This window comes from Amblyomma mixtum, chromosome 5 (genome assembly GCF_055824585.1).
Source record: "Amblyomma mixtum isolate Tamu chromosome 5, ASM5582458v1, whole genome shotgun sequence".
NCBI lineage: Eukaryota > Metazoa > Arthropoda > Arachnida > Ixodida > Ixodidae > Amblyomma > Amblyomma mixtum.
In genome coordinates this window covers 148,392,977-148,415,414 of record NC_143016.1, presented here as the reverse complement: position 1 = coordinate 148,415,414, position 22,438 = coordinate 148,392,977, and the positions used below count along the sequence as shown (strand labels likewise).

The following is a 22,438-nucleotide window of genomic DNA, read 5'->3' as shown; positions in this document are numbered from 1 at the left end:
GACACTCGATGTGCGGTTGCGGCAATACGAGCGTCAGCCTTTGGCCATGACTGCGGCAGCCACGGACATCAGTACCACCCACATGCTTCGCGAAACCGTGCGAGCTATCGTTCGCGAGGGGCTCCAGAAGCTGTTCCCGGCTACGCCGCCTGCGCCAACGGTTTCTGCTCTATCCGAGAGTAAAACAATTATGTTGTTCTAGTTCTGTTGTTTTGTTCTTTCTTTCCTTCTTTCTCTCTTCTTCTTCACTTGTTGTTGCTTGTAGTTTCTTCTTTCTTCTTCGTAGTAGGTCCCGTTTCCCTGCTTCGCCCAGTGAACCTCTCGAATTGGCCGGATTAACTGAGAACACTTTTAATTAACACTTGATGACAACAAAAAGGTACAGTACAGTTATAATGATGACAGCAGCATTGAAAAGAATAAGTGAGCTGGGCCGCCCCTGGACTTAAGACAATCCGTCGTCCTAAGCGAGCATGCGGGAGGAAGTCCGTCTCCTACCCAGCTCCGACCTCAACTGCCGCCCGCTCACAGCTCGCGGCCGTGGCTGGGCTTCTGCAAAAACATGTATTCGTTCAGCGCTCTCATATTACCGATGACGCTTTCTCCCGGTTTCGGGGAATCCATGTACCGCGGACGGAGCTGGGGCGCCGGCGCGTCTGGGCCTTGGTCCGCAAGGTTAGGATACCCGTCCCCGCGGAGAAGCGCAAATTTACGACCAGTGGCTGCGACATCCGGTAAAGAAAAGCAACGCAAACCCAGGCACCTAGCAGATGTGCGGGGAGTGGTCTGTCGAAGGCGTCCGGAGCCCCGCACATGCGTGAAGCGGCGGCGTCTACGGGGACATACGGCGCCTTACATGTCGGTGCTAGAACGAGACCCAACTAAACCAGTTGCACACTCAATGCTCACTCCACGCGAAGTGCGAGTTCACCCGCGGAAACAAACATCTCAAAATGCAGGTGATGAACGCGCGTTCCGTCAAGGAGGCCCGCTGCGCACGACAAACAGACAAACAAAAGTTCCGCCCCCGAAGGCACGCGGCACCCCGCCGACGCGGCTTCGGGTACCGCTGTACGAAACAGAACTCGAAACAGCATACAAAAGACAAAAGTTTCCTCCCCGCCCGGGACGCCCGGCATCCCGGCGAAGCGGCTCAGGGCGTAACTGTATAAAAAAAAGACAAGCAAAAGAAACGCGTACAAGCGGGTGCAAGCGACGACCTTACACGCCCCTTCTAAGATCGTTGCTACAACCTCACTGGTTATTGCACACGATAAGTAACATACTAAAGGTCGTGGTCAACTCTACCCCATCGTCCAGCATGCAACTCTTATAACAAAACAATATAGGGCCTCCTGACATGATACACGACCATAGTCGCCACATGCGAGACGTATAACATCACATTATGCACCAGCACACTAACATCACCATGCACCATGCACTCACACAAAAACAACCCCTGAAGTGGTCCCTATGCTTGCCCTCGGAAACCACAGGTGGGGACAGCTGTTTCCGGTGTTTAGCTCGATACTCGCTCCCCACGTGAGCGAGGCAAACGTGACAGCGCGTCAGAATTCGCGTGAGCGGTTCCCTTCCGGTGCGTCACTGTCACATTGTATCGCTGCAGGGCCAACGCCCATCGGGCTAGTTTTGCGCCGGCTGGCTGGCTGGAGGTGAGATAGGCAAGGGGGTTGTGGTCGGACACCACATGCACGCGTGCCCCGTATACCCACGTCTCAAACCTGCGGGGCGCCCAGATCACAGCAAAAGCTTCCCGCTCAATGGTTGCCCACCTCATTTGCGTTTCGTTGAACCGGTGGCTCGCAAAGGATATGGGAAACTCCCTGCCCGACTCGCTAATTTGTGCCAAGCAGGCTCCCGCTGCAAAAGCAGACGCATCCGCAAATAGCCAATACGGCTTCTCGGGGTCGGGGGTCGAGAGCATCGTCGCAGTGCAAAGCGCCGCCTTTAGCTTATTGATAGCCTCATCTGCCTCTTGATTCCAGGGAATACAATTTGGCACTATCTTTCCCGTCAGCGCGGTGAGGGGTCGAGCGATTTCCGCGTAGCCCTCGACGTAGTCTCTGTAGTAACCGCAGAGTCCGAGAGCACTCCTCAGCTCGCGTTTTGTGCATGGTGTCGCCAGCTCACTGATGTCGGCAACTTTTTCGGGGTCAGGTCCGTGCTGTCCTGATCCCACGACGTGTCCCAGGTATCTGATGTGCGGCGCCGCGACCTGGCATTTTTGTAGGTTCGCTTTGAATTCCGCCTTGCGCAGAGCGCTGAGAACCGTCCTGAGGTTATCAAGGTGTTCCTCCCACCTTCTGGAGAAAACTGCTATATTGTCCAAGTATGCGCAAGCATACTCTTGGTGTACTCTTAGCAGGTCGTTCATGGCCCTTTAAAATGTCGCGGCGGCGTTTTTCAGCCCGAACGGCATGACGCGCCATGCAAACTGCCCCATATGGGTAACAAAGGCTGTCTTCTCCTGGCTTTCTTCGGCTAGTGGGATCTGCCAATATTCTCGTTTGAGGTCTATTAGGGTAATAAATTCCGCACCACTTACGCGAAAGATTAGTTCCTGTTGACGTGCCATAGGGAAGGCGTCGTCTATAGTTCCAGCGTTTAAGGCCCTGTAGTCCACACAAAGCCTGAGTGAGCCATCCTTCTTAGTGACACACACGACGGGGTGAGCGAAAGCACTCGAGGCTGGATATATGAGCCCTAAATCCTGGAGCTCATCCCCCTGTCTAGCTACCTCCTTTTTAAGGAGTTCTGGCACGCGGTACGCATAGCACTTTTTCGGGCTGCAACCCTCCCTGAGTACTATATTATGTTCTCCGATGCGCGCCCTTTCGGGCAGCCCCTGAAACACACCATCGTACGAATGAAACAGCTCGCGTACCTGCCGATCTTTGGTCGCGGTCAAATGCTGTGTCGCACTGGCCTGTAGACCACTACTGAGCTGCTCCTCAGGGAATGGCGCACACTCAACTTCTCCGAACTCAGCATCCTCACCAAAACTAACGCTTGTGTGGCCTACCCTTGCGTGATAGGGGCGAAGATGGTTGGCATGCACAATCTTCCGCTTGCCGTCTTCCACTATTATTTCGTACGAATTTTGCCGTGGTTTCGAACTGACCTTATAAGGGCCGCACCACCCTCCGTGGAGCTTTCCGTGCCTGTCCGTGCGATACAAAATTACCTCATCGCCGACGTTGGACGTCTTTGCACGCGCACGGCGGTTGTAGTGCGCGGCGTAGGATTCCTGCTTCTCGGTGGCGGTCAGACCTGCCACTTCAGCCGCCGATTGCAACTTTTCCCGCAGTTTCCCCAAGTATCGAGCTGCCGGTTCTCTCAAACTGTTGGGAATATCTACCTCTCCTGCCCACGCTCTTTTTTAGTATAGACAGGGGTCCGGTTGGGCGTCTCCCGTAGAGCATTTGGAATGGAGAAACTCCCGTCGTGTCATGCGGTACCTCCCTGTATGCCCAGAGCAGGAAAGGTATTCATTTGTCCCAGTTGTGCCTGTCTCTGTCGATAACATGATACAGCATGTTTTTGAAAACGCGGTTCCATCTCTCTATGGAACCGTTGCTCTCGGGGTGCTCCGCAGTAGAGAACCGCGGCAAGCTGCCGATTCTCTCACAGAACAATTGCGTCATCTCCGCCGCAAAATTAGTACCCTGGTCACTGCATATCGTCTCTGGTACGCCAGTGCGTGAGAAAATCTCGAGGAGCGCGTCACACGTTTTCCGTGCTGTAAGCGATGTCAGCACACTACCTCTGGCCATCGTGTGTGAAGATCAGTAACGCAAAGTGCGTATTTGTGTCCCCTTGCTGATGGGGGACTCAGCGGCCCGACCACATCGACGTTCAGCACCTGAAAAGGGTACAAAGGCCGCGTGAGCGGTGTGATAGGAACTCGGTCTATCGTTCGGCGGTCGGATCTCATCTGGCACCCGTGACAGCTTCGGCAATGCTCGCTGATATCTGCATTGACGCCTGGCCAGTGGAAGCTCATCTTAATTCTGTTTGCTGTTTTCCTCTTCCCGAGGTGCCCTCCCCACGGGGACTCATGCGCCAGAATCAGTACTGCTTTCCTCCTTTCTCTCGGCAGCACTAGCTGTTCGTACACAAAGCCGGCAATTTTGCCTTTGTGGTAGAGCAGCCCATCCCGCACGAACATCCCGTGGCTACCCGCTTTGGCCTGGCGCCAGGCATCAGCCAGGGTCTCGTCCGACCGCTGCGCATCGCGGAACACCTCATTCTCTTGTGCTCTTGTTTCCTCCGGGAGCACCTCGCTCACGGCCACTAGTACTTCCTCCATTGCCAACTCCGTCTCGGCGCTTGCCGACGACGGAGGGTCTTCGTCCCCCCAGCTATCTGCGCACCGCGTGTCGGCAATCTCCATTCTCTCCCCGGGCATCTCGTAAGCGTTGTTACGTGCCTGTTCAAGCATCTGCCAAGCCTCGGCGGAGAGCAAACAGTCTGCCTCTTTGGATGCCAGCTCCTTCGTTACAGCGCACAGCAGTGACGCGCTTTCTCTAACCTGCCGATCCTCGCCTGCTGCTGTGCTGAGTGGCACCCGAGCTAGTTTAGCCACTACTCTAGCACCAAAAGCGGCAACGAGAGTGACGTTTCCTACCTCCTCCATTAGGTAGCTAGGTATAGCGCCCCCCTTGATCACAGTTATTTCAGCACCTGTGTCTATTAATGCCCTCAGAACCACCTCGCCGCATCTCAGGTCGACGTACTCCAGAGTGGCTGGTCCTTCCGTCCTCGGAGGCTCCGGGCTGGCTTGAATGTCCACGTTAATGCTCTGCTCGGCCGTATCCATACCTACGTCTCCGCAATTGTCCGCTGCGTTACATTCGCCTTGAGCTACCCTATTTATGCTTTTCTTGTGCGTGTTACCAGTGGCCTGGTCTTTAGGGCACGACCGCGCAAAATATGGGCCATTGCAAATAAAGCATGCCGGGGACCTCAAAGGAGGCGGCTTTTCCCGCGAAGCTAAGGTTGCCTTTTTCGAAGATGCTGGCTGGTGGGCGCCTGGGGGGCTTTTGGCTTCGAATATTTGCCTCTTTCCCGAGCTTTTCCCCTCGCAATCCTCGAACGCCTCCACCAGCTTCGCTATTTCGTGAGGCTTTACCCAGCTATCTCCTTCCTCACGCTTGACATATTTGTATGCCTCGGTGCTCAACGCCTGCTTCATTTGATCTGCCACGTTCAGTGCAGCGAGATTCTCGAGCGTCTTAATTCCCCGCGCCGACATGTAAAAGGCGTGGTAGCTCTCAATTCGCGAAGCGAAGTGTTGCCAGGTCTCGTTTGGCGCCGGCAGCGCACTACGGAACTGCCTGAGGTAGTCACCTGGGGACAGTCGGAGCTCGGACAGAACGGTCTGTTTGACCCGATCGTAGCTGTCGAGCTCTTCGGTAGACAGCTTGGAGAAAAGGTGTGGGATCCTTCCAGTTACCAGAGGCAAAAGTAAATGGCTTTTAACCTCATGCGGCACCTTATATGAGCGAAAAATGCCCTCGATCCCCTCGAGCCATACCGGCACTTCCGGATCTTTAGGAATTGGGGTCAGCAAACTCTTTAGACGCTTAGCGAAATACGCAAGTATCTCTTCGCGCGTTTGCCGCCCGCCCGCTTGCGAGCCCTGTGTTGAACCGCTTTGCAGCTCCAACTGCCGGGGTCTTTCTCGCTCGATAAGCAGCGTAGTTTTTCTCAACTCCAATTCCATCTCCATCTCCAGCCGCCGCATGGCCACATCTGAATCTGATGAATTACCTGCCCCCTTCGCTACTCCCATCACACTTTCTGTCCCCGTCAGTTGATCTATGCTAGACTCCGTGGCGTTACTCCCACTTTCATCCGTATTCATTTTTGCCACCACTGCACCGCTACGTAGGATCATACAAAGGACTGTGGCTCGCCTTACGCCTCAACTCCGCGTCAGTGGGTTCCGAGGACCAGCAGAAAGACCACTCACCATCCTACAGGAATTGCATGCCCTGTCGTCCCCGAGACACCCGCGTCTGTTGATCTTGCGTCTCTCCCTCCGGTCGAATTTAGGCACAGTCTCCGTCCCTTGCCGCCCGTAGCTCTCGCTGCTCTCCATTGTCGCTCTCGATGCTATAGCCAAGTGGTGCGGCCAGACTTGTTCGTTGTATCTGCGACAAATTTTCATTGCCCTTATGCACATTTTGACGGTAGCACCACACCCGCTCGCAATAAACGAGCATTTGTTATATCTGCGGCCGTTAAAGTGGGCTCGACTGTACTTCCGCGGAATTCGCTTTAATACACTGGTATCAAGAAAGTCCAGGTAGGGCTGTAGATGTATGAGTAGAGGAAGTAATGACCGATCGCAATGTTTGTCATCTGCCTTGTGGAGAGGCCGTACAGGTGTGCCGATGAAAAGCGAGAAGTGAGAAAACCGAATGAATCAGCGCATTGTTTTCTCGCGGATATCCAAAAAATACAGGCGAGCACTAGTACCCTATTAAGCACAGCTGCCAGAAAGGCGTTGTTTGTAGTTTTCAAAATAAAAGCCTGAAACAAGTTGTTGGACAAATGGTGCACGCCAGATTAACGACTCTCTATCAAGAGCGTAAAAAATTCAGTTGGCGCAAATGCTGACTTTGATAGCGTCCCAGGAAAATTGACAAAAGTTTTATGCAGTGCAAGTATATCTTCTTCTTTGTACATTGCTGCACTTGCAAGAACGTTGCAGCGCAACTTCGCAACGAAGATGTTGCCTATTTGTGTCCGCGCAAATATGAAACGTTCTCAACCCATCCAAGCGGTTTATTTTTATCATACTTTTTTATTTGAACAAAAGAGGTTGTCGTCATAATAACAAGCCAATGTCGTAATTTCTCACTGTTTTAGCGAGAAGCCACGATTTGCTGCGTTTTTGAAGGTACTGAGCTATAGGGACCCGGGACACGGGACGAATTCGATCACGGTGATTAAACAAGACACTTGTGGTATCTAAGGAGGGAAGCAATCGTGGCACTCTCTGCAATGCAAAGCCAAGTTGTACGATCCCGCTCCTTTTTTCACCGATCTGCGATGTTCGAAGAAATGCTCATTGCTTCCCCCACTTAGATAAGACAAGTGCCCTGCTAAATCACCCTGAACGAACTGTAGGGAGTTGGTGGAGGCCTTTATGACTAGGAAGGAAATGTTTTTCACCATCTATCAGTTTGGCAGATAAGCAGTTAGGCTTTCTTGGCAACTGTGTGCGGTCCAAGTGATAGGGGAGTGCCGCCTACTATGGAAGATAGTCGAATTTCGTTGAAAAAGTTGTCATTATTTGACTGTGATGTGCATGTGCAGTATGGTTTTTAGGTTTTAATCTTTGTTCTGCTGTTTTTGGGTTCTTCACTGTGTTCTGCGCCTTTATATACTTTTCCCAGAATAAAATAACCAGTTGTTAGTCGGTGCTCGTGCCATCTCCTGTGTTCCTTTTGTCCTGTTCCTTGCTGCTTAAGCATGGACCCTTACCAACTAGCCCAGTTTTTCGTTCTCGTGACCAAATTTTTGCCTTTTTTATTTCGTATATCGATGAGCCAGAAAAAAAACGGCATAGCAAGGCTGACTGAAACCCTACTACATTCTATTTTTTTATCCTGAACCCGTTTGAACCAGTTCAATATGGTCCGAACCGGTTAGAACCGGTTAGAACCGGAACGGAATGTCCCTCTGGAGTCGAACCCGGAACTGAACCCGAAAGGCGCAAACCCGAACCCGAACCGAACCCGACAAAATTCCGGTTCGACACCCTGTGTATAAATGAGGAAAGAAAGGAACATTATACCCGGTAATTACATCTTATCCGCAAGATCATGATTATTAATATTCACAACCATTTGCTGACATGAAAACGAATGGCATGATTGGCGTAAGATTTTGAACTGCGTGAGCGCTGTGTCCGTGGCAGTATCGGCAAAAGAATTTGAATTCCTAACGCAGGAGGCAATATCATTGAATGAGCATCTATTTTTTTTCCATCATTCAATTTATCTTTTTTATTTTATTTATTTATTTGGTACATACTGCCAGCCTCTTTCGAGGCTAATGCAGGAATCAGTACATGTTTGTTTTCGTTTTTTTTAGATACGTCACAAAAATATCAAAAAGAAGGTTCACAGAACTGAAATAACATTGTTAAAGGGATAATCATGGGATACAGTTCCGAAATGCAAGACGCAGTATTAAACACAAAATAATGCACAGTGTGAAAAAATATTTCTTCGAAAAAGTACAAGCAATGCCTTACAAAAAAATTGAAATAAACAGGTGACAAAGAAAACTACTCAGAGATTCAGAGCTAACAACGTTTGCAGGTAACATATTACACTCCCTAATCGCTTGCGAGAAAAATGAATAACGAAGTATGTAAGTATTTATTTATTTATTTATTTTATTTCATTACCCTCAGGGCCAGAGGGCATTACAGAGGGGAGTGGATTACACACGAAAGTGAAACAAGCTGTAAATACACTTAATAATTAGACATAAATGAAGCCCACAGAAAAAAAAAACGAACATACAGGTTCCGTCAAAAAAAGTAAAAAACTAACAGCGCATATCGCAGAATGAAAACAACAACAAAAAGCAACCGCATACAATAAAAACAAACAACAAGAGAAATCACGTTCAAAAGGCAGTAACACGCGCATATAAAACGAGTGGAACAACCGTAAAAAGCAAAAGAAAATGATGGCAGTGTTAAGGATTCTCGGTGGCGCCGCCACCGGCGGGCTTACTATGAGTCCCTTCTCTAGAGCGGTGGGAGGCTATACTGGCCAGCTCAGACCCGTTGACGCAAGTCCGGGCCACTGAGTGGGCTCACAAGGTCGCCAAGAGCCATGGGCTCGAAGCCACCTAGTATAATGTCCACTAGGGCTCAGTGCTGACAACAAACGTTTTACAACCCAATCCAATCGAGTTTATGACAGCAGCAGGTTGGTTAAAGCAGATTCAAACATAGAATTATCAGAAAATTCGACGATAGATCCGGGAAGGTTTATACTCTGTTAATTTATACTCTGTTAAATGCTGTGAGTGTTTCGTTGTGATACTGCGTTTTGGTGAAAGAACTAAGTATACTTCAGAATCTATTTTAGGAGCACCGTTTATGAGGACAAAAAAGAATTCAAGGCGCGAGGTTCGGGCGCGGTTACTAATAGTGAAGAGATTTGCCTCGTTTAAGAGTTCAGTTGTGGAGTCATTACGTTTATATTTGTTAAAAATAAACCTTTCTGCTTTCCGCTGTACGCTTTCTAACTTATTAATGCATTTCTATGTGTGCGGAAACCAACACAGGATGTTGTAATCGAGCACAGGAAGGGCGAGGGAACGTTCGGCCAGTAGCTTGGTGTCGGGGGAGGCAGTCGGTATTGATCGCTTAAAAGAAAAGAGTGGGGAAAGTGAATCTGACGATATATATCCTACATGATTATCCCATTTAAGGTCAGACGGGATGACAACGCCGAGGTACTTGTATTTTTGGACTGATTTTAAAGGTTTATTTTCGACTTCATATGAGAAAACGAGCGGGTTCTTTTTTCTTGACACAGTCAAACACACTGATTTCTCGATATTCAGGGTCATCTTCCACTCTAGACACTATTCTGCTATTCGACCAACTGCATTGCTTAATGAGACTTGATCGTCTGGCGACTTAATTTCTTTATAAATAATGCAATCATCTGCGAACATTCGGACTGGTGCGTTAAGGTCAACTGTTTGAGCGTTGATGTAAGGTAGAAATAATATGGGTGCTAATACTGTTCCTTGAAATACTCCAGACATTACTTTGACATGGTGCGATGCGTGGCCGTCATATTGCACAAACTGGAAGCGGTATGAAAGGTAATATTGTATCCAGTTTGTAATTTTATTACAACCAAGGAAATGTTGAAGTTTAAACATCAATTTTGGGTGTGAGACACGATCGAACGCTTTCGACAAATCAAGAAATAAACCATCAACCTGGCTACGTTTGTCCAGTGCGGATGCGAGATCGTGGATCATTTCCAGCAGTTGAGGTTTAGAACTCAGTAGATTATCTTCTTCCAGGAATGTTACTATGTGCTTAAGAATGATGTGTTCAAATATCTTGGATGCAACACACGTGAGTGAAACAGGGCGATAGTTAGATACGTTTGTAGTGTCCCAAGATTTATCAACAGGAACAACCTTAGCTATTTTCCAGTCTTTCGGCACTTCTGCGTTATCTAGGGACTTCTTAAAAACAAGGAGCAAATATTTTTGGAAAGAGGGAAGAGAAATAGGCAATGCCTTCAAAATTTTTGTTGTATTGCGTAATCATTTATCTCTCAGCTTTAAAATAGTTACACTATACATTAATTATGAAAGAATGATAATATATGCGTGTGTGTGTGTGAGAGAGAGAAAGGGATATCCAAGTCTTCAAGGCGAGTGATTAAACTATAGAAAGTTCAGGACGTCACACTAAAAAAAGTTAAGAATTTATGGCCGAACTTTGTGAGTGATGATGTGATCGCACTTACACGCGCTTTGTGATAGCATTGGGCTGTGCACGCACACTAAAAAAAAAGTAATAGGCGAGCCCGACCGGGTCGTAAAAAAATAGCCGTGCACTTACGCTCCGCCTTAAGGGTAATACGCGACAGGGGTAATAACTATTTGTTACGTCCTTAGTTTGTATTTCTTTTGCTTGCACTCCTTAGCTTGCATCAGTAGTACTATTAGACCAAGGGATACACCAAAGACCCACACGTTATCCTTTTAATCAAGTTGAACGAATGGTCCTCAAATGCCTAGTCACTCGCCACGTAAGGATCACTGGTTCGATCCTTATACCATTGCCTAAGTATTATTTTCAGCGATATATTTGCCTTACATCCTCAAAATGACACTTCGCTCATGCTACGGCCTCGTACGCAGGATTTACTTTCGGTTTTATTTGTTTTCATTTCAGAACTTAACGTGTGATGACAACCCTGAAGACCAATCCTAAATATGACAACGCACACGACTTTTCCCTCGAACATGCGCTTTAACGCTTGGGCGTTAAAAAAAAAGAAAAGAGGAGTGGGGAACTAGGAAACGAAGGGAAGTGAGTGCCATTCGTGAGCGTCTGAAGTTCCTATGTCCACGTCTGCGTGGTCTCGCGCGACGCCAAAGCGTAGCTGAGCAAACACGCACAGGTTCAGAAACCTCGGAACGGCGCAGCATACGGAGCCACGTGGGCCTGGTAAACCAGAACGGGTTCACAGATGATGACTATCAACGGAAAGGCTCATTGTGTTAAAAAAACAAATTGAGCTACGATTGCCTTCACACCGTCCAAAAGGAAGCTCGCACAATCATGCTCTAATCTGAAGTGTAGGGAATAAGCTATTGTGAATTATTTAGTCTCCACCATGTTGTACTTTCTTTGCTGCTTTTCCCGCGCGCAGGACTTCTGAGGCTCTCGGTTAAAAGTGGCTAGAGTGATTTGTTATCGAAATATCCTCTAAGTAGCATGCTCAAAACTCAATAATTAACTCTCAGGGGAATGACTGACAACAGCGGTTGAAGATAGGTTCGTTCGAAATCCCAGGTGCTGTCGATTGCATGCCCTGTTTATGTGCGAGCAAAATGAAGCGCAGAATGCGACAAGGAAATACATTTTTAATGATTTCACAAGTATTTTATTGCGACCACGGCGATATCGGGCAAATACCAGTTCGCTCAATGCACGCCGTATTAGTGCCGATTCGGCTGTGCTTGAGACGTGTTGTAACAACAGAACTGTAGCGCAACCAAGACGTACACAACAGAGGGCCAGACAGGACTAGCGCTAAACTTCATCTAACTTGATTCACTAACAGCGCAGCAAATATAAGGAAAACCAGGACACGTGTAGAAAGATACCAGTTTCCACACAACACTTTCTACAGAACCGTTCAAGATATGCCATTCCCGATTTGAAGAGCCTCACCGACGTATCGCTAACACAAAATACGCCTCTTTTTCTTATATGAAATGCTTCCAATAGTTCCCTTGCCCTTGTATCTTTGCTTTATCTAAAATCTATCTCGTGAAACCGTGGTTGACACTCTTTGCAGTACTTGCATCTAGCCTGTGACAAATGTTCTGCCATTCGAGGGCATTCATAACACTAAGCGCAGTGCTGAAAAAAGTTTGCACCTCTTACGTCTTTCACTGACCGGGCTTGCTCACCTGCCCTTTCATTGATGAACCGCCCTGTTTGGCCCATAAAGGCCTTCCCGCATGACAGCGGTATTTCGTAAACCACCCCTATGCAGCAATTCGTGAACTTCTTTGCATGTCTGATGTGACACCCGCTCTTGTCTTTGCTCGCGATGCGCGCGAAGAGCTGTGCCAGCTTGCGTGGGGCCCAGAAAACAACCGGTACGCCATGTTTGTTGGCCACTTTTTTCAAGTGGTGGGCTACCTTGTGCACATATGGCACTACTTCAGGTTTTACAGCCGCTTTTCGGTTACCACATGGCTGCTGGAACTTGATGGGCTTTTTCATCTTTAACAGGGCTTCAGCAACCGCGGTGATGATTGTGCTAGGAAATCCTGCCGAAAGTAATTTTTCAACCTGTTTGTCATAGCTCCCTTGCGTGGTATGCCAACACGATTTCAAGAGAGCCGATTCAAGGCAAAGCTTGGCAATGGCGCGTTTCACAGTTTTCGACTGGGCCGAAGCATACGGTAGTAGCTCCTATGCTCGCGGTGCATATTGCCATCATGAATGACCTTCACCAACAGTGATGTTTATGTCTAAAATCTGTAAAGCACTACCCCACAGGTAGGCCTGTGGGGTGAACCTCAATCCCCTCCCATTTCTTTAAAAGTATTTAACAGAGAGCTCACAGCGTATGTGTCTGTCTCACAGCGTCAACTCATTCTGTTTTTTAAACACTACCAAGAAATCGTGAACATACCTAAAAACCTTCAGTACCCCCTTCCTAGTTAACCTTAGTTCAAGGGGGCGGTCAATAGATGTTAGAAAAATGTTAGTGAGTACAGGCGCTACGCAGGATCCAATGCAGATCCCTTTTCTTTGGTGATAAAATTTGTTGTCGCAAGCGACAAACGTCAAACCGATGTAAAACTCAAGTATCCTCATAAAATTATCTACTGAAACCCCTGATGTGTTGTGCCGCCATGTGAATACTCCCCCTTTATTAGCTCACCTTAGTTTAGCTATTATTTGCCAAGAATACCGCATGATGGTGCGCACAACAAAATCGGTACTAAACCAATTTTTCGAGGAAAATATTTTGAACGTTCTTACTGGCAGCGAAGGAAAGAAATGCAGCTTCATTACGTGGCTGCATGGTTACCAGCTTAGGCTGGTAATGTTTGAGGCTGGAACATCGAAGTGGATATCTTGTGCAATGTCCTAAAAATGTCGCACAGAAAAAACCTACTGTTATTTTTCGAGCCATCGAAGGAAATGAAATACCGTGGCGGACCCACTACGAAACTTACATCAAGCTATATAGCTTTTCTTTTCCACACTGAAGTGTCAGTGACAAAAACAATTGATTGAATGACTGGTACAGCTGGCTGCAAGCCAGCGAAATTGAGAGACACCACTGAGCCCTGTCTTTTCCAAGAGCATTGAAAAATAAAAAGGCAGCAGAGTACAACCCTTAAATTTCATCGTCACAGTAAGAATACCAGGAAACGTGCATTCAAAACCAGCTCAGAGCCATGCCGTTTAAGCAAAGCCAAAACACCGCGACCGTTGAGCATGTATGCCATGTACTGGTTTGCAGTCACGAGAGCGTAACTTGCTGGTACGAATCGACGGCAGAAGAATGTATTTCAACTGCTCGGCTTTCTTTAAACAGTTTTCTGTTGGCGCATATGCGAGCGGGTGTGAAGGCATGGTATTGAGGTGCGCATGTTTGGCCGCACCAGTTTCAAAAGCGGCCTGGACCGCAGTTGTACGGCCTCGGGGCAGAAACGAGGTCGTGCGTCTTACAAAAGAGAGTGCGGTGGGCGGAATACGCGGGTTCCGTGTACGAGTATTTTCTGTAACGACCGATTACAGAGGGCACGATGAGATTGAAGCGCTCACGTTCCACGCCATGCATATGGATGAACTCAGCATCTGGGAAGAGTTGGTAAAGTTCGACCATCAAGTATTGCGATTGTAACCGCTCTAGGCTGGTAGTCGTAATGCATAGCCGGCGAAGCCGCGCAGCGTGCCTCCATCCTCGGCTGAGGAAGCACAGGTCTAAGGAGACGATGCTACCCTCCAGTTTCAGGCTTTCCAGATGCTCCATTACCTGTAAAACGCATTGCAGAAATTCAATTCTTCGTCAACGTTGGGCGGAAAGAAAACGGCGCGAAAGGCATGGTATGCCTCAACAACATGAACGGATGGTAAAATGACGTGCAATAATCGCAAGAGTCGGCATGCTGTTCATTAAGAAGAATTGTTTGTTTGTTTATTGGGGTTTAACGTCCCAAAGCGACTGAGACTATGAGAGACGCCGTAGTGAAGGGCTCCGGAAATTTCGACCACCTGGGGTTCTTTAACGTGCACTGACATCGCACAGCACACGGGCCTCTAGAATTTCGCCTTCAAGAAATTCAGCCGCCGCGGCCGGGATCGAACCCGCGTCTTTCGGGTCAGCAGCCGAGCGCCGTAACCACTGCGCCACCGCGGCGGGGCCATTAAGAAGAATATATACAGGATGTTTCACCTAAGATTTCGTACAATTTTCAGAAATATCTTTATAAGTTAAACGATCTCTTTTTTCACTATAGCATTGCCAGCGGTGAAATACATCAGAATACAGCTAAGGCGTGCTAACTGGCAAGCTGTTTGACTAATATTGAATAGTTAACTTAATTATTACTGTTAGGCTTATTTTTATTTCCTTTTAGGTCGCCTCAACCTAATCAATGTTACGCTCCTGAATTATTCAAAGCCGTGTTACACATCGTAGGTAATATTCGTATAAGTTTTTGGAATTTCAAAAACCCGATACCCACGGCGCTGTGGCCGAACAAATGTTGCCAACATCGCAGCAAAATACATGCGCTATCGAGAAGCTTGCAGGCAAAGCAACCTCTCCAGTCCGAGTAACGTGTGGAAATAGCCAAATTTCTTCGGCCGCGGCGCTGAGGGTAATCCCGCTTTCGAAATTCTTAGTACTGATATGGATATTACTGATATGGATATTACTGATATGGATATTACTGATATGGATATTACTTATGCAGAAAAAAGCGCTCTTCCAACTCTCAATGCGTTTTTTTTTAATTGTGTAAAAGACTTAGGTGAAACACCATGTATATCGATTCCACACAACAAGTTTTCGGTGGTACTTTTACGACGGTTGTGCTTTTGCGAATAAATGCTTAGTGCTTGTGAGCGGTGCCGTAATACGGCAGGCAGATGAAGGTGCGTTCTGCACGCTGAGCCCGCAGTCTCTGGCACCTTTCGCGGGCTCCTTGGATCTCGTGCGTCAGCACCTTGGGGAGCGCACGCACTACACGGTTGGCCGCGGTCCATTGCTCCAGCCATAAACGCTTACGCAGACGCGAGGGCCCGTGCTCCTTCGCCGCCTCCTTCGACCCAGCTTCTGCACGACGTTGTTCCTCCATGCGACTTGCCAGTGCGTCACCCCAGAGCAACATTTTGACTGGGAGCGAATCGTCAGCGCCACTGGCCACTGAAGCTTTGCGAAGCTGACGACAACGCCCTAACACAGCCTAGCAACCGAAGGAAGCGACATTTGGAAGTCTCCAGTGCGACGCTCGACGCCTCCCGTCAGCATAGGTCAAGACACGAGCACACTTCCTCTGAGGACTCTGCGTCCGTTCTTCCAAACCAACGAGGGACGCCTACAGCGCAAAGTGCTCGTCTCTGTCCTAGCTATTAGCAGTTGCTAAAGACCATGGAGCAGTTTTAAACTGCGCGGATACATAGAATGTGCCTTGTTTAACGGACGGAAAGGAGCAGCCGGGGCGCCCGGGTTCGAACCCGACCACGGCGACCACGTTTCGATGGAGGCAATACGCAAAAGGCGCCCGTGCGCTGTGCAATGTCTATGCACGGTGAAGACCGGAGGTGGTTTGAATTATTGTGGAGCCCTCCACTACGGCACCCCTTTTCTCTTTCTTTCACTCCCTACTTTAGGCTTGGTTTATGGGGTTTAAGGTCCCAAAGCGACTGAGGCTATGAGAGACGCCGTAGTGAAGGGCTCCGGAAATTTCGACCACCTGGGGTTCTTTAAAGTGCACTGACATCGCACAGTACACGGGCCTCTAGAATTTCTCCTCCAAAGAAATTCCAGCCGCCGCGGCCGGGATCGAACCCGCGTCTTTCGGGTCAGCAGCCGAGCACCATAACCGCTGAGCCACCGCGGCGGCACTCCCTACTTTAACCTTTCCCTCACGACGCGGTTGGGGTGTCCACTTCGAAGTGAAACAGTTAGTGAGCCGCTACAATCCCTCAAAAACAAATTTTCAGTGTTGCAGCCCATGACGTAGAACAACGCCGTGTATGAGGCGTGCCTCTCTCGACGTGCACAGCACTTTCTCGTAGCGTCCTGCACATGGGCCGGACGCAATGCCAGGTTAGTGTAATCCACGACCGCTGCGTTTCCTAGGAGACAAAACACAAGCAGATCACCGTGACGAGCACCAAGGCGGCGCCGGTGGCAAACGGGAATCATGGAACAGGAATGACCGACCACTGAAGCTCCAATCTACCTCTCCCCCACCCAGTATGCTCTAACTCTTATCCTTCGAAACAAATACTTTTACTGCTGCTACTTGCAATGTCAGTGCAAGGTTCACAACCTCAGGTGACCAAAATTTATCCAAAACTCTCCTCTACTCCGCCGCCTCCGCTATTTCTGCTTTCACTGCCTCTTTCCACCTTTCCCTCAGGCCGCGGTTTAGGTGTCCACCGTGGAAGAAGACGGTTGCAACATCTCTCCTTCCCGGAACACAAGTTTCGCAGAGCGCTTGAAGTGATCATCGAGCGCTTAATGACAACCGCCATGCCCATAAGCTGTGAACCATTGCCTAAAAAATAGCGGCCCGAACTAAGGTTCTAAAAGCATTTTATTATGCTGCGAGACAAAACTTAGTGCTTTCAGTCATGAATAAACACAGAATTTTTTTTGCGCTCACAAAGACAACACAATTAGACAGGAGAGACAGGACGGAGCGCAAACTTTCAACTGTTCTACTCAGAAAAAGGTACATATTTATACTAAAAAAATCGATAATCATAGATGCCAGGTGCAAGTAAAAAAACCCTGAAAGAGCACAAAGGCAGGGTACAGGTAACTCAACTTTTATCTAATTAATCTAGAAAGGCAAAATCTTTGTTATAGAGTGTCACATATGGTGTACTAACACATGAACTACCGCCTTTTCTAATATGGTACGCCGCAGCCAGTTCTCGCGCAAACGTGTCAGTGCTCCTGCACAAGATGCTAGTGCCTTACATCCCACAGGGGTTTTTTTGCTTTGTTTTTTTTTTCATTTCCTTTTCTACACGCATCGTCCCTGCTGTGAGGAACTTAAACGGAATGGTAGGAGTCCACCCGTCTGCCATTAAGAATAGCCTTGAAATTATTGAATTTCTGCATGAAACAAACTCAACAGGACAAAGTTTTTCTGTAGATATTGTTGACTTGTTCGATTTTATTCCACAAAGCGAGTTGATGGCGCCTGTCAGGCTTTACATATAAATGAACAGAGCGGTGTTTTTTCAAAACAGTGCTGGTATGTGGGTTGACAACTTAGTACTCCTAGAGTTTAATCTCAGTTCCACCACTGTTTCCTTTAAACGGTATGATTATGTACAGAAGAATGGCATCTGTATCGGGCCACGAGTGGCCCCGGTGATTTGCAACATTTTTCTCGCCGGGGTAGAAAAGCATTGACTCAGGCACTCGAAAGCGGTAGCACGCTAAAGACTGATTATGTAGACGATTTTTTTCATTGTTACGAAGAAACACTCACCTTTGACCGATCCGCAAATCGTGGAGGTCATTCTTACTAAATTTAGATAGCTTGCCAAAGGATTGGATTTCACTTTTGAAGTAGCCAATGACAGCTGTTAGCAATTTTTAGACTTGAAAATAACCCTTAAAGACTCAGGCTTTTGCTGGAAATACCGACCGCGTGCGCAGAAGAAAATAGTGCATTTTGATTCCAAGCAACCAAAAACTGAACTATGCTATCGCTTTGATATGCCTTGAGCCGTCCTTAAGATACCCTTGTTTTCACATGGCCCAGGAAGCTTTCACGATCAGGTCACGAAGCTAAAATAGGCAGGCTATCCCTTGATAGTAGTGAGTTCAGTTGCCGAAGCTCTAATCAAGAAGATTAAATGACAAAGAAAAAGGAACAAGTCAGCGGTCGCAGTTCCACAAAAGAGTTTTAAACCTGTAGTCGTCCCCTACTAGCATAAAGTGGCTCATAACCTCAAGTGCGTGGCTAAGAAGTTTAGGGTACCCGTGGTTTTTTCGGCTGTCTTCACTGTGTGGCCTAGTTTCGCAGAATAGTAGCAACAACTCAGGCTGCAAAATCAAACATGTGAACCAGTTTTGTGAAGTGTGAAAAAGGGGTAGCGTACGAAATTTCGTTGAAGTGTGGGAGCGTTTACTTTGGGCAGTCGGGCCGATGTGCTAATGAGCGTCTAAGGGAACACAATTTGTCCTTGAGGAATAGTATCGGTTCCAACCTTCCGGCACACGTCAGTGGGTGTGGAAAAGAAAATGAGAAAACCAAAAAGCAAAAAAAAAAAAACAATGTGTGATTCAAGGGTGCAAGGCACAAGCTTCTTGTGCGCAGCACTGACACGGATGCGAGAGAACTGGCTGAGGCGTACTTTATTAGAAAGGCGGTAGTTCTTGTGTTAGTACACCATCGGTGACGTTATATGACAAAGATTTCGCCTTTCTAGATAAATTAGATAAGATGTGAGAAGCCTGTGCCATTCCTTTGTGCCTTTTCCAGGTTTTTGGCTTGCAGGTGGCATCTATGATTATCCATTTCTTTGTATATCTATCATGTACTTTACCTCAATAAAACAGTTGAAAGTTTTCGCTCCATCCTGTCTCCCTTGTCTTATTGTGTCGTCTTTCTGTGCGCTAAAAAGAATTCTGAGAATGAGCCAACTAGCCCTATAACGCATGTTAATAACAGCTCCAGATACTGGTTCGTTGCGGCAAGAATTTGCGGCTAGATTCGTTGCGGCAAGAATTTTATCATTTTTTAAAGATCGATATTTGCCTGCAGACAATTAGTTAAGCACAACAGCAAGTGGAGCAGCATTTAGACACTTGCATGTGGATGAGCATTTTCCACTACCTTCACCATCTATATTACTAGACTTCTTGAGTAGCAGAAAGTTATTTTAAAATTCCGCCAAATGAACCAGTTCAGTATGACGCAACCCAGACAGCGTGGGTTTGTTGTGTTTAAAACACTGAGAGAACGTAGCAGCTGCAACTTTATGCTTACATTCATTGACTATACTGCACACCTGCAATTTTAGATCTTGTATCTCCTATATTTCTCCCAAAGGTAGTTAGTTCACCGCTGCACACACACAAAAAAGGTGGTGATTAGGCATTCTGAAAAATCACTGGGCTAGCGGCACGACACAATCGCTAAGGCTTAGCCTGTGCAAATTTGTAAAGGTGCTCACCTCTATCAGAGCTGCTATTGTTTCCAATGTGGCAAAGCACCTGGGTCCCAGATTGCGGAGTCGGAGATCACGAAGCACACAGCCCTTGAGGAAGTGCAGGTCGAGAACGTGTGGCAGATCGCACAAGGTAAGGCGCCTCAGGGGGCGTATTAGGCGCAGTCCCTCGAATACCATTTCGGTGCAAGTGGAAGGATCGTTGCAGAATAAACAAGCCGGCCGCTGCGCAGTAAGAGTAGCACGCACATCTAGCTCGTCCAGCCTGTAACGTGCCCTGGCGAGCTGTTCGAGTCGCCCGCAGCAACGCAGGGCGCATGCGGGCAGGGTGAGTGCGCGTAGACCATTGAGGCCGGCGTCAGCCAGAACGAAGCAGCAATCGAAGTTTTCCTCGAAATGGAATGCAGCGAGATTCAGCTCTCTCAGGCTGACACATCCTCTGAGGAAGTGCAGGAAAGAGGCGGTACCGGCAGGACTTGCGGAACCCTTGCAGGCCATCATCTGAGCAGCGGGGATTGTCAACGTCAACGCTCGCGTGTTACGTCGCCAATGGTAATGAGCCGCCGCTTCGAGAGTTGCAAACGGGTCATCTTTGATGACAATGAAGAGATTCGAAAAACGTCTCGGTACTAGATGTACCGTTCTCCTGTCCAGGACCACGCAGTTCGTCGATGGCCTCGGATTCAGCCTCACGACTACATAAGGAGATATATTCAGGCTTGCCTTGAAGATGCTGAGTAGACTGTCGGGCGCGTGCACTTGAACGCATGCGTTTCTAGGCACCGTCATTCCATCTTCCCTGTCTACACCGGCGCGGTCATCGGTGAAGGTAAATGTCTCAAATTTCCCCGCTGTCGCGTCATGGTAACTCTCGAGCACACTGTACGCGGTTGTTTCATCTTCTGACCAAAACTTCAGTTCGTGGAAGTGCAAGTTGCGAAGGTTGGAACAACGCTTGATAACCGAGGACAAGAAAAGTTTGTTGCGTCTGTTCGGTGACACCTCAACATACATGCCGCGCAACGTTTCAGGGATTATTGGCTGCTTGTCATTGTTGGGTGGCTGCCATGAAAAACTGTCCACATCCCGCTGGTGGTCTTTTCTACCCAGGACTGACCATTCGAGGAACTGCAGACAACGAAGCCTGTCTCGAAGAAGGCGAAGCACCGCTGTCGGCAACAGACGGGTGTTCGCGCAGCGCAGTGTTTCAAGATTGACGCACTTGTGAACGCAGCTCTCCACCGTGCTCGATTCGGCGGCTAAATAGCCGTTCAAGTCGAGTTCAGATATCGCCACCACGCGCCTTTCGTCCAAGTAGTCGAGAAGGGATTCCGCCGGGTAGTTTGGGAGAAACTTCGTAGTTCGCACAAGGTATTGGTCCCGAGCCAGGCTCGCCAACTTACGCGAAGTTCTTTCGACGGCCATCAGATCTACGGGGCCCAGGAACCTCAAGATGAGGACGATAATCTCGCTCGGCAAAAGAAGAAGGGGGAAGCTTTCTTCGCTAGATGCCATGCCCGCCATCATTTGGGCTGAAGTGGGCTCCGGAATACTAACGTCCCCTGCTGCCACTGCCACGTTCCGTGCCCGGCGAAGCAAAAAAGAAGAGTAATCGAACCACGCGCGCTTCGCGGACTAATGTAGGATGGGTGTGGCATCAAGCTATTTGATGAAGATACGATGTGACGGATAAGCTCATGCCTGCGGTCTGGGATCAGCTCAGTCATTTTCGAGCGCGAATATAATCGCTATCACGTGAACGAAGCATAAGGACACTTTTTCTTCTATTTGGCATCTATCATCATGGTATTCTGACGTTCACCCGCATCGCTATGCGTGCGCGTGAACCATCCTCGAAAATTTTGGCTTAGCATGGGAAGCATCCGGAAAAAAATTACCGAATGAGTGTCATTTTCAGTCTCAGTATTCAGTTTCTTACAGTTATGACAAATTTCAAACGCATATAACCTCACAATAAATTTGTTGAATAAAATACTGAGGCCGTTTTGTCCTGACTTTTGCGACCGTGACTTCATACCACGACATTTTATGCCTTTTCTTCCGTTGAGTGTGTCAGACTGGATCGAAGCTATAATCGGTGACGTAGAGCTGACGCAAATTTAAGTTTCATGGGAGAAATTGAAAAAGGGTTGTCTTGGTTTTATTCGGGTTTAACGTCCCAAAGCCTCGCAGGCTCCAAGGGAGGCTGTAGAAGAGGGCTTCGCAAATTTCGACCACTTGGGGTTCTTTGACGTGCACTGACATTGCACAGTGCACAGGCGTCTAGCATTTTGCCTCCATCAACATGTGACGGCCGCGGCCAGGAACAGAACCGCGTTCTTCGAGTCAGCAGGCAAGTGCCATAACCACTGAGCCACTATGGCTCAAAAAAGTTTTCTGGTATGGATCAAAATAAAACTGAGTATTGCCGGGAAACATAAACATTGTAACCTTAATTCGGCACAAATGGTTCCTAATTGGATACACCAACGGATGATAAGCGCGCCCTTAGAAACGGGTTTACAGCATTCGCAACAAGACACAGGAATTTGTTCAGCATTGAAAACATTTTTCTTTGCCAACTGCCGGAGCTAAAGTAGCAAGCTAGCGTCACATGACAAGACGCTTTAGAACTACCGTGATACATTGACGGCGGCTGGTACAGAGATTTCTCTAGTTATTTTTCCAGATACAAAAAAAATCTGGCGCGAAGTACTGGCTTAAAGT

General features: G+C 48.0%; 1 protein-coding gene across 1 annotated transcript; it reads right to left on the bottom strand.

Moving 5' to 3' along the window:
• Window positions 1–3,809: 3,809 nt before the first annotated feature.
• LOC149344123 (uncharacterized) lies at window positions 3,810–21,226 on the bottom strand. The gene is made up of 4 exons (XM_089547151.1): window positions 19,718–21,226; window positions 14,111–14,321; window positions 4,159–5,373; window positions 3,810–3,886 (listed from the first exon to the last, which is right to left on the bottom strand). The coding sequence occupies exons 1-4, from the start codon at window positions 21,224–21,226 to the stop codon at window positions 3,810–3,812; spliced, it is 3,012 nt and encodes a 1,003-aa protein (XP_089403277.1).
• Between the last annotated feature and the right edge of the window lie 1,212 nt (window positions 21,227–22,438).

Excerpts from the sequence above, each read along its gene's own strand:
- LOC149344123 (XM_089547151.1), bottom strand. The coding sequence starts at position 21,226 with ATGGCATCTAGCGAAGAAAGCTTCCCCCTTCTTCTTTTGCCGAGCGAG. Across the intron at positions 14,322-19,717 it reads CAATAGCAGCTCTGATAGAG|GTAATGGAGCATCTGGAAAG; the intron begins GTGAGCACCTTT and ends TGCGTTTTACAG. Across the intron at positions 3,887-4,158 it reads TGGGCTGCTCTACCACAAAG|GTGCTGAACGTCGATGTGGT; the intron begins GCAAAATTGCCG and ends TACCCTTTTCAG.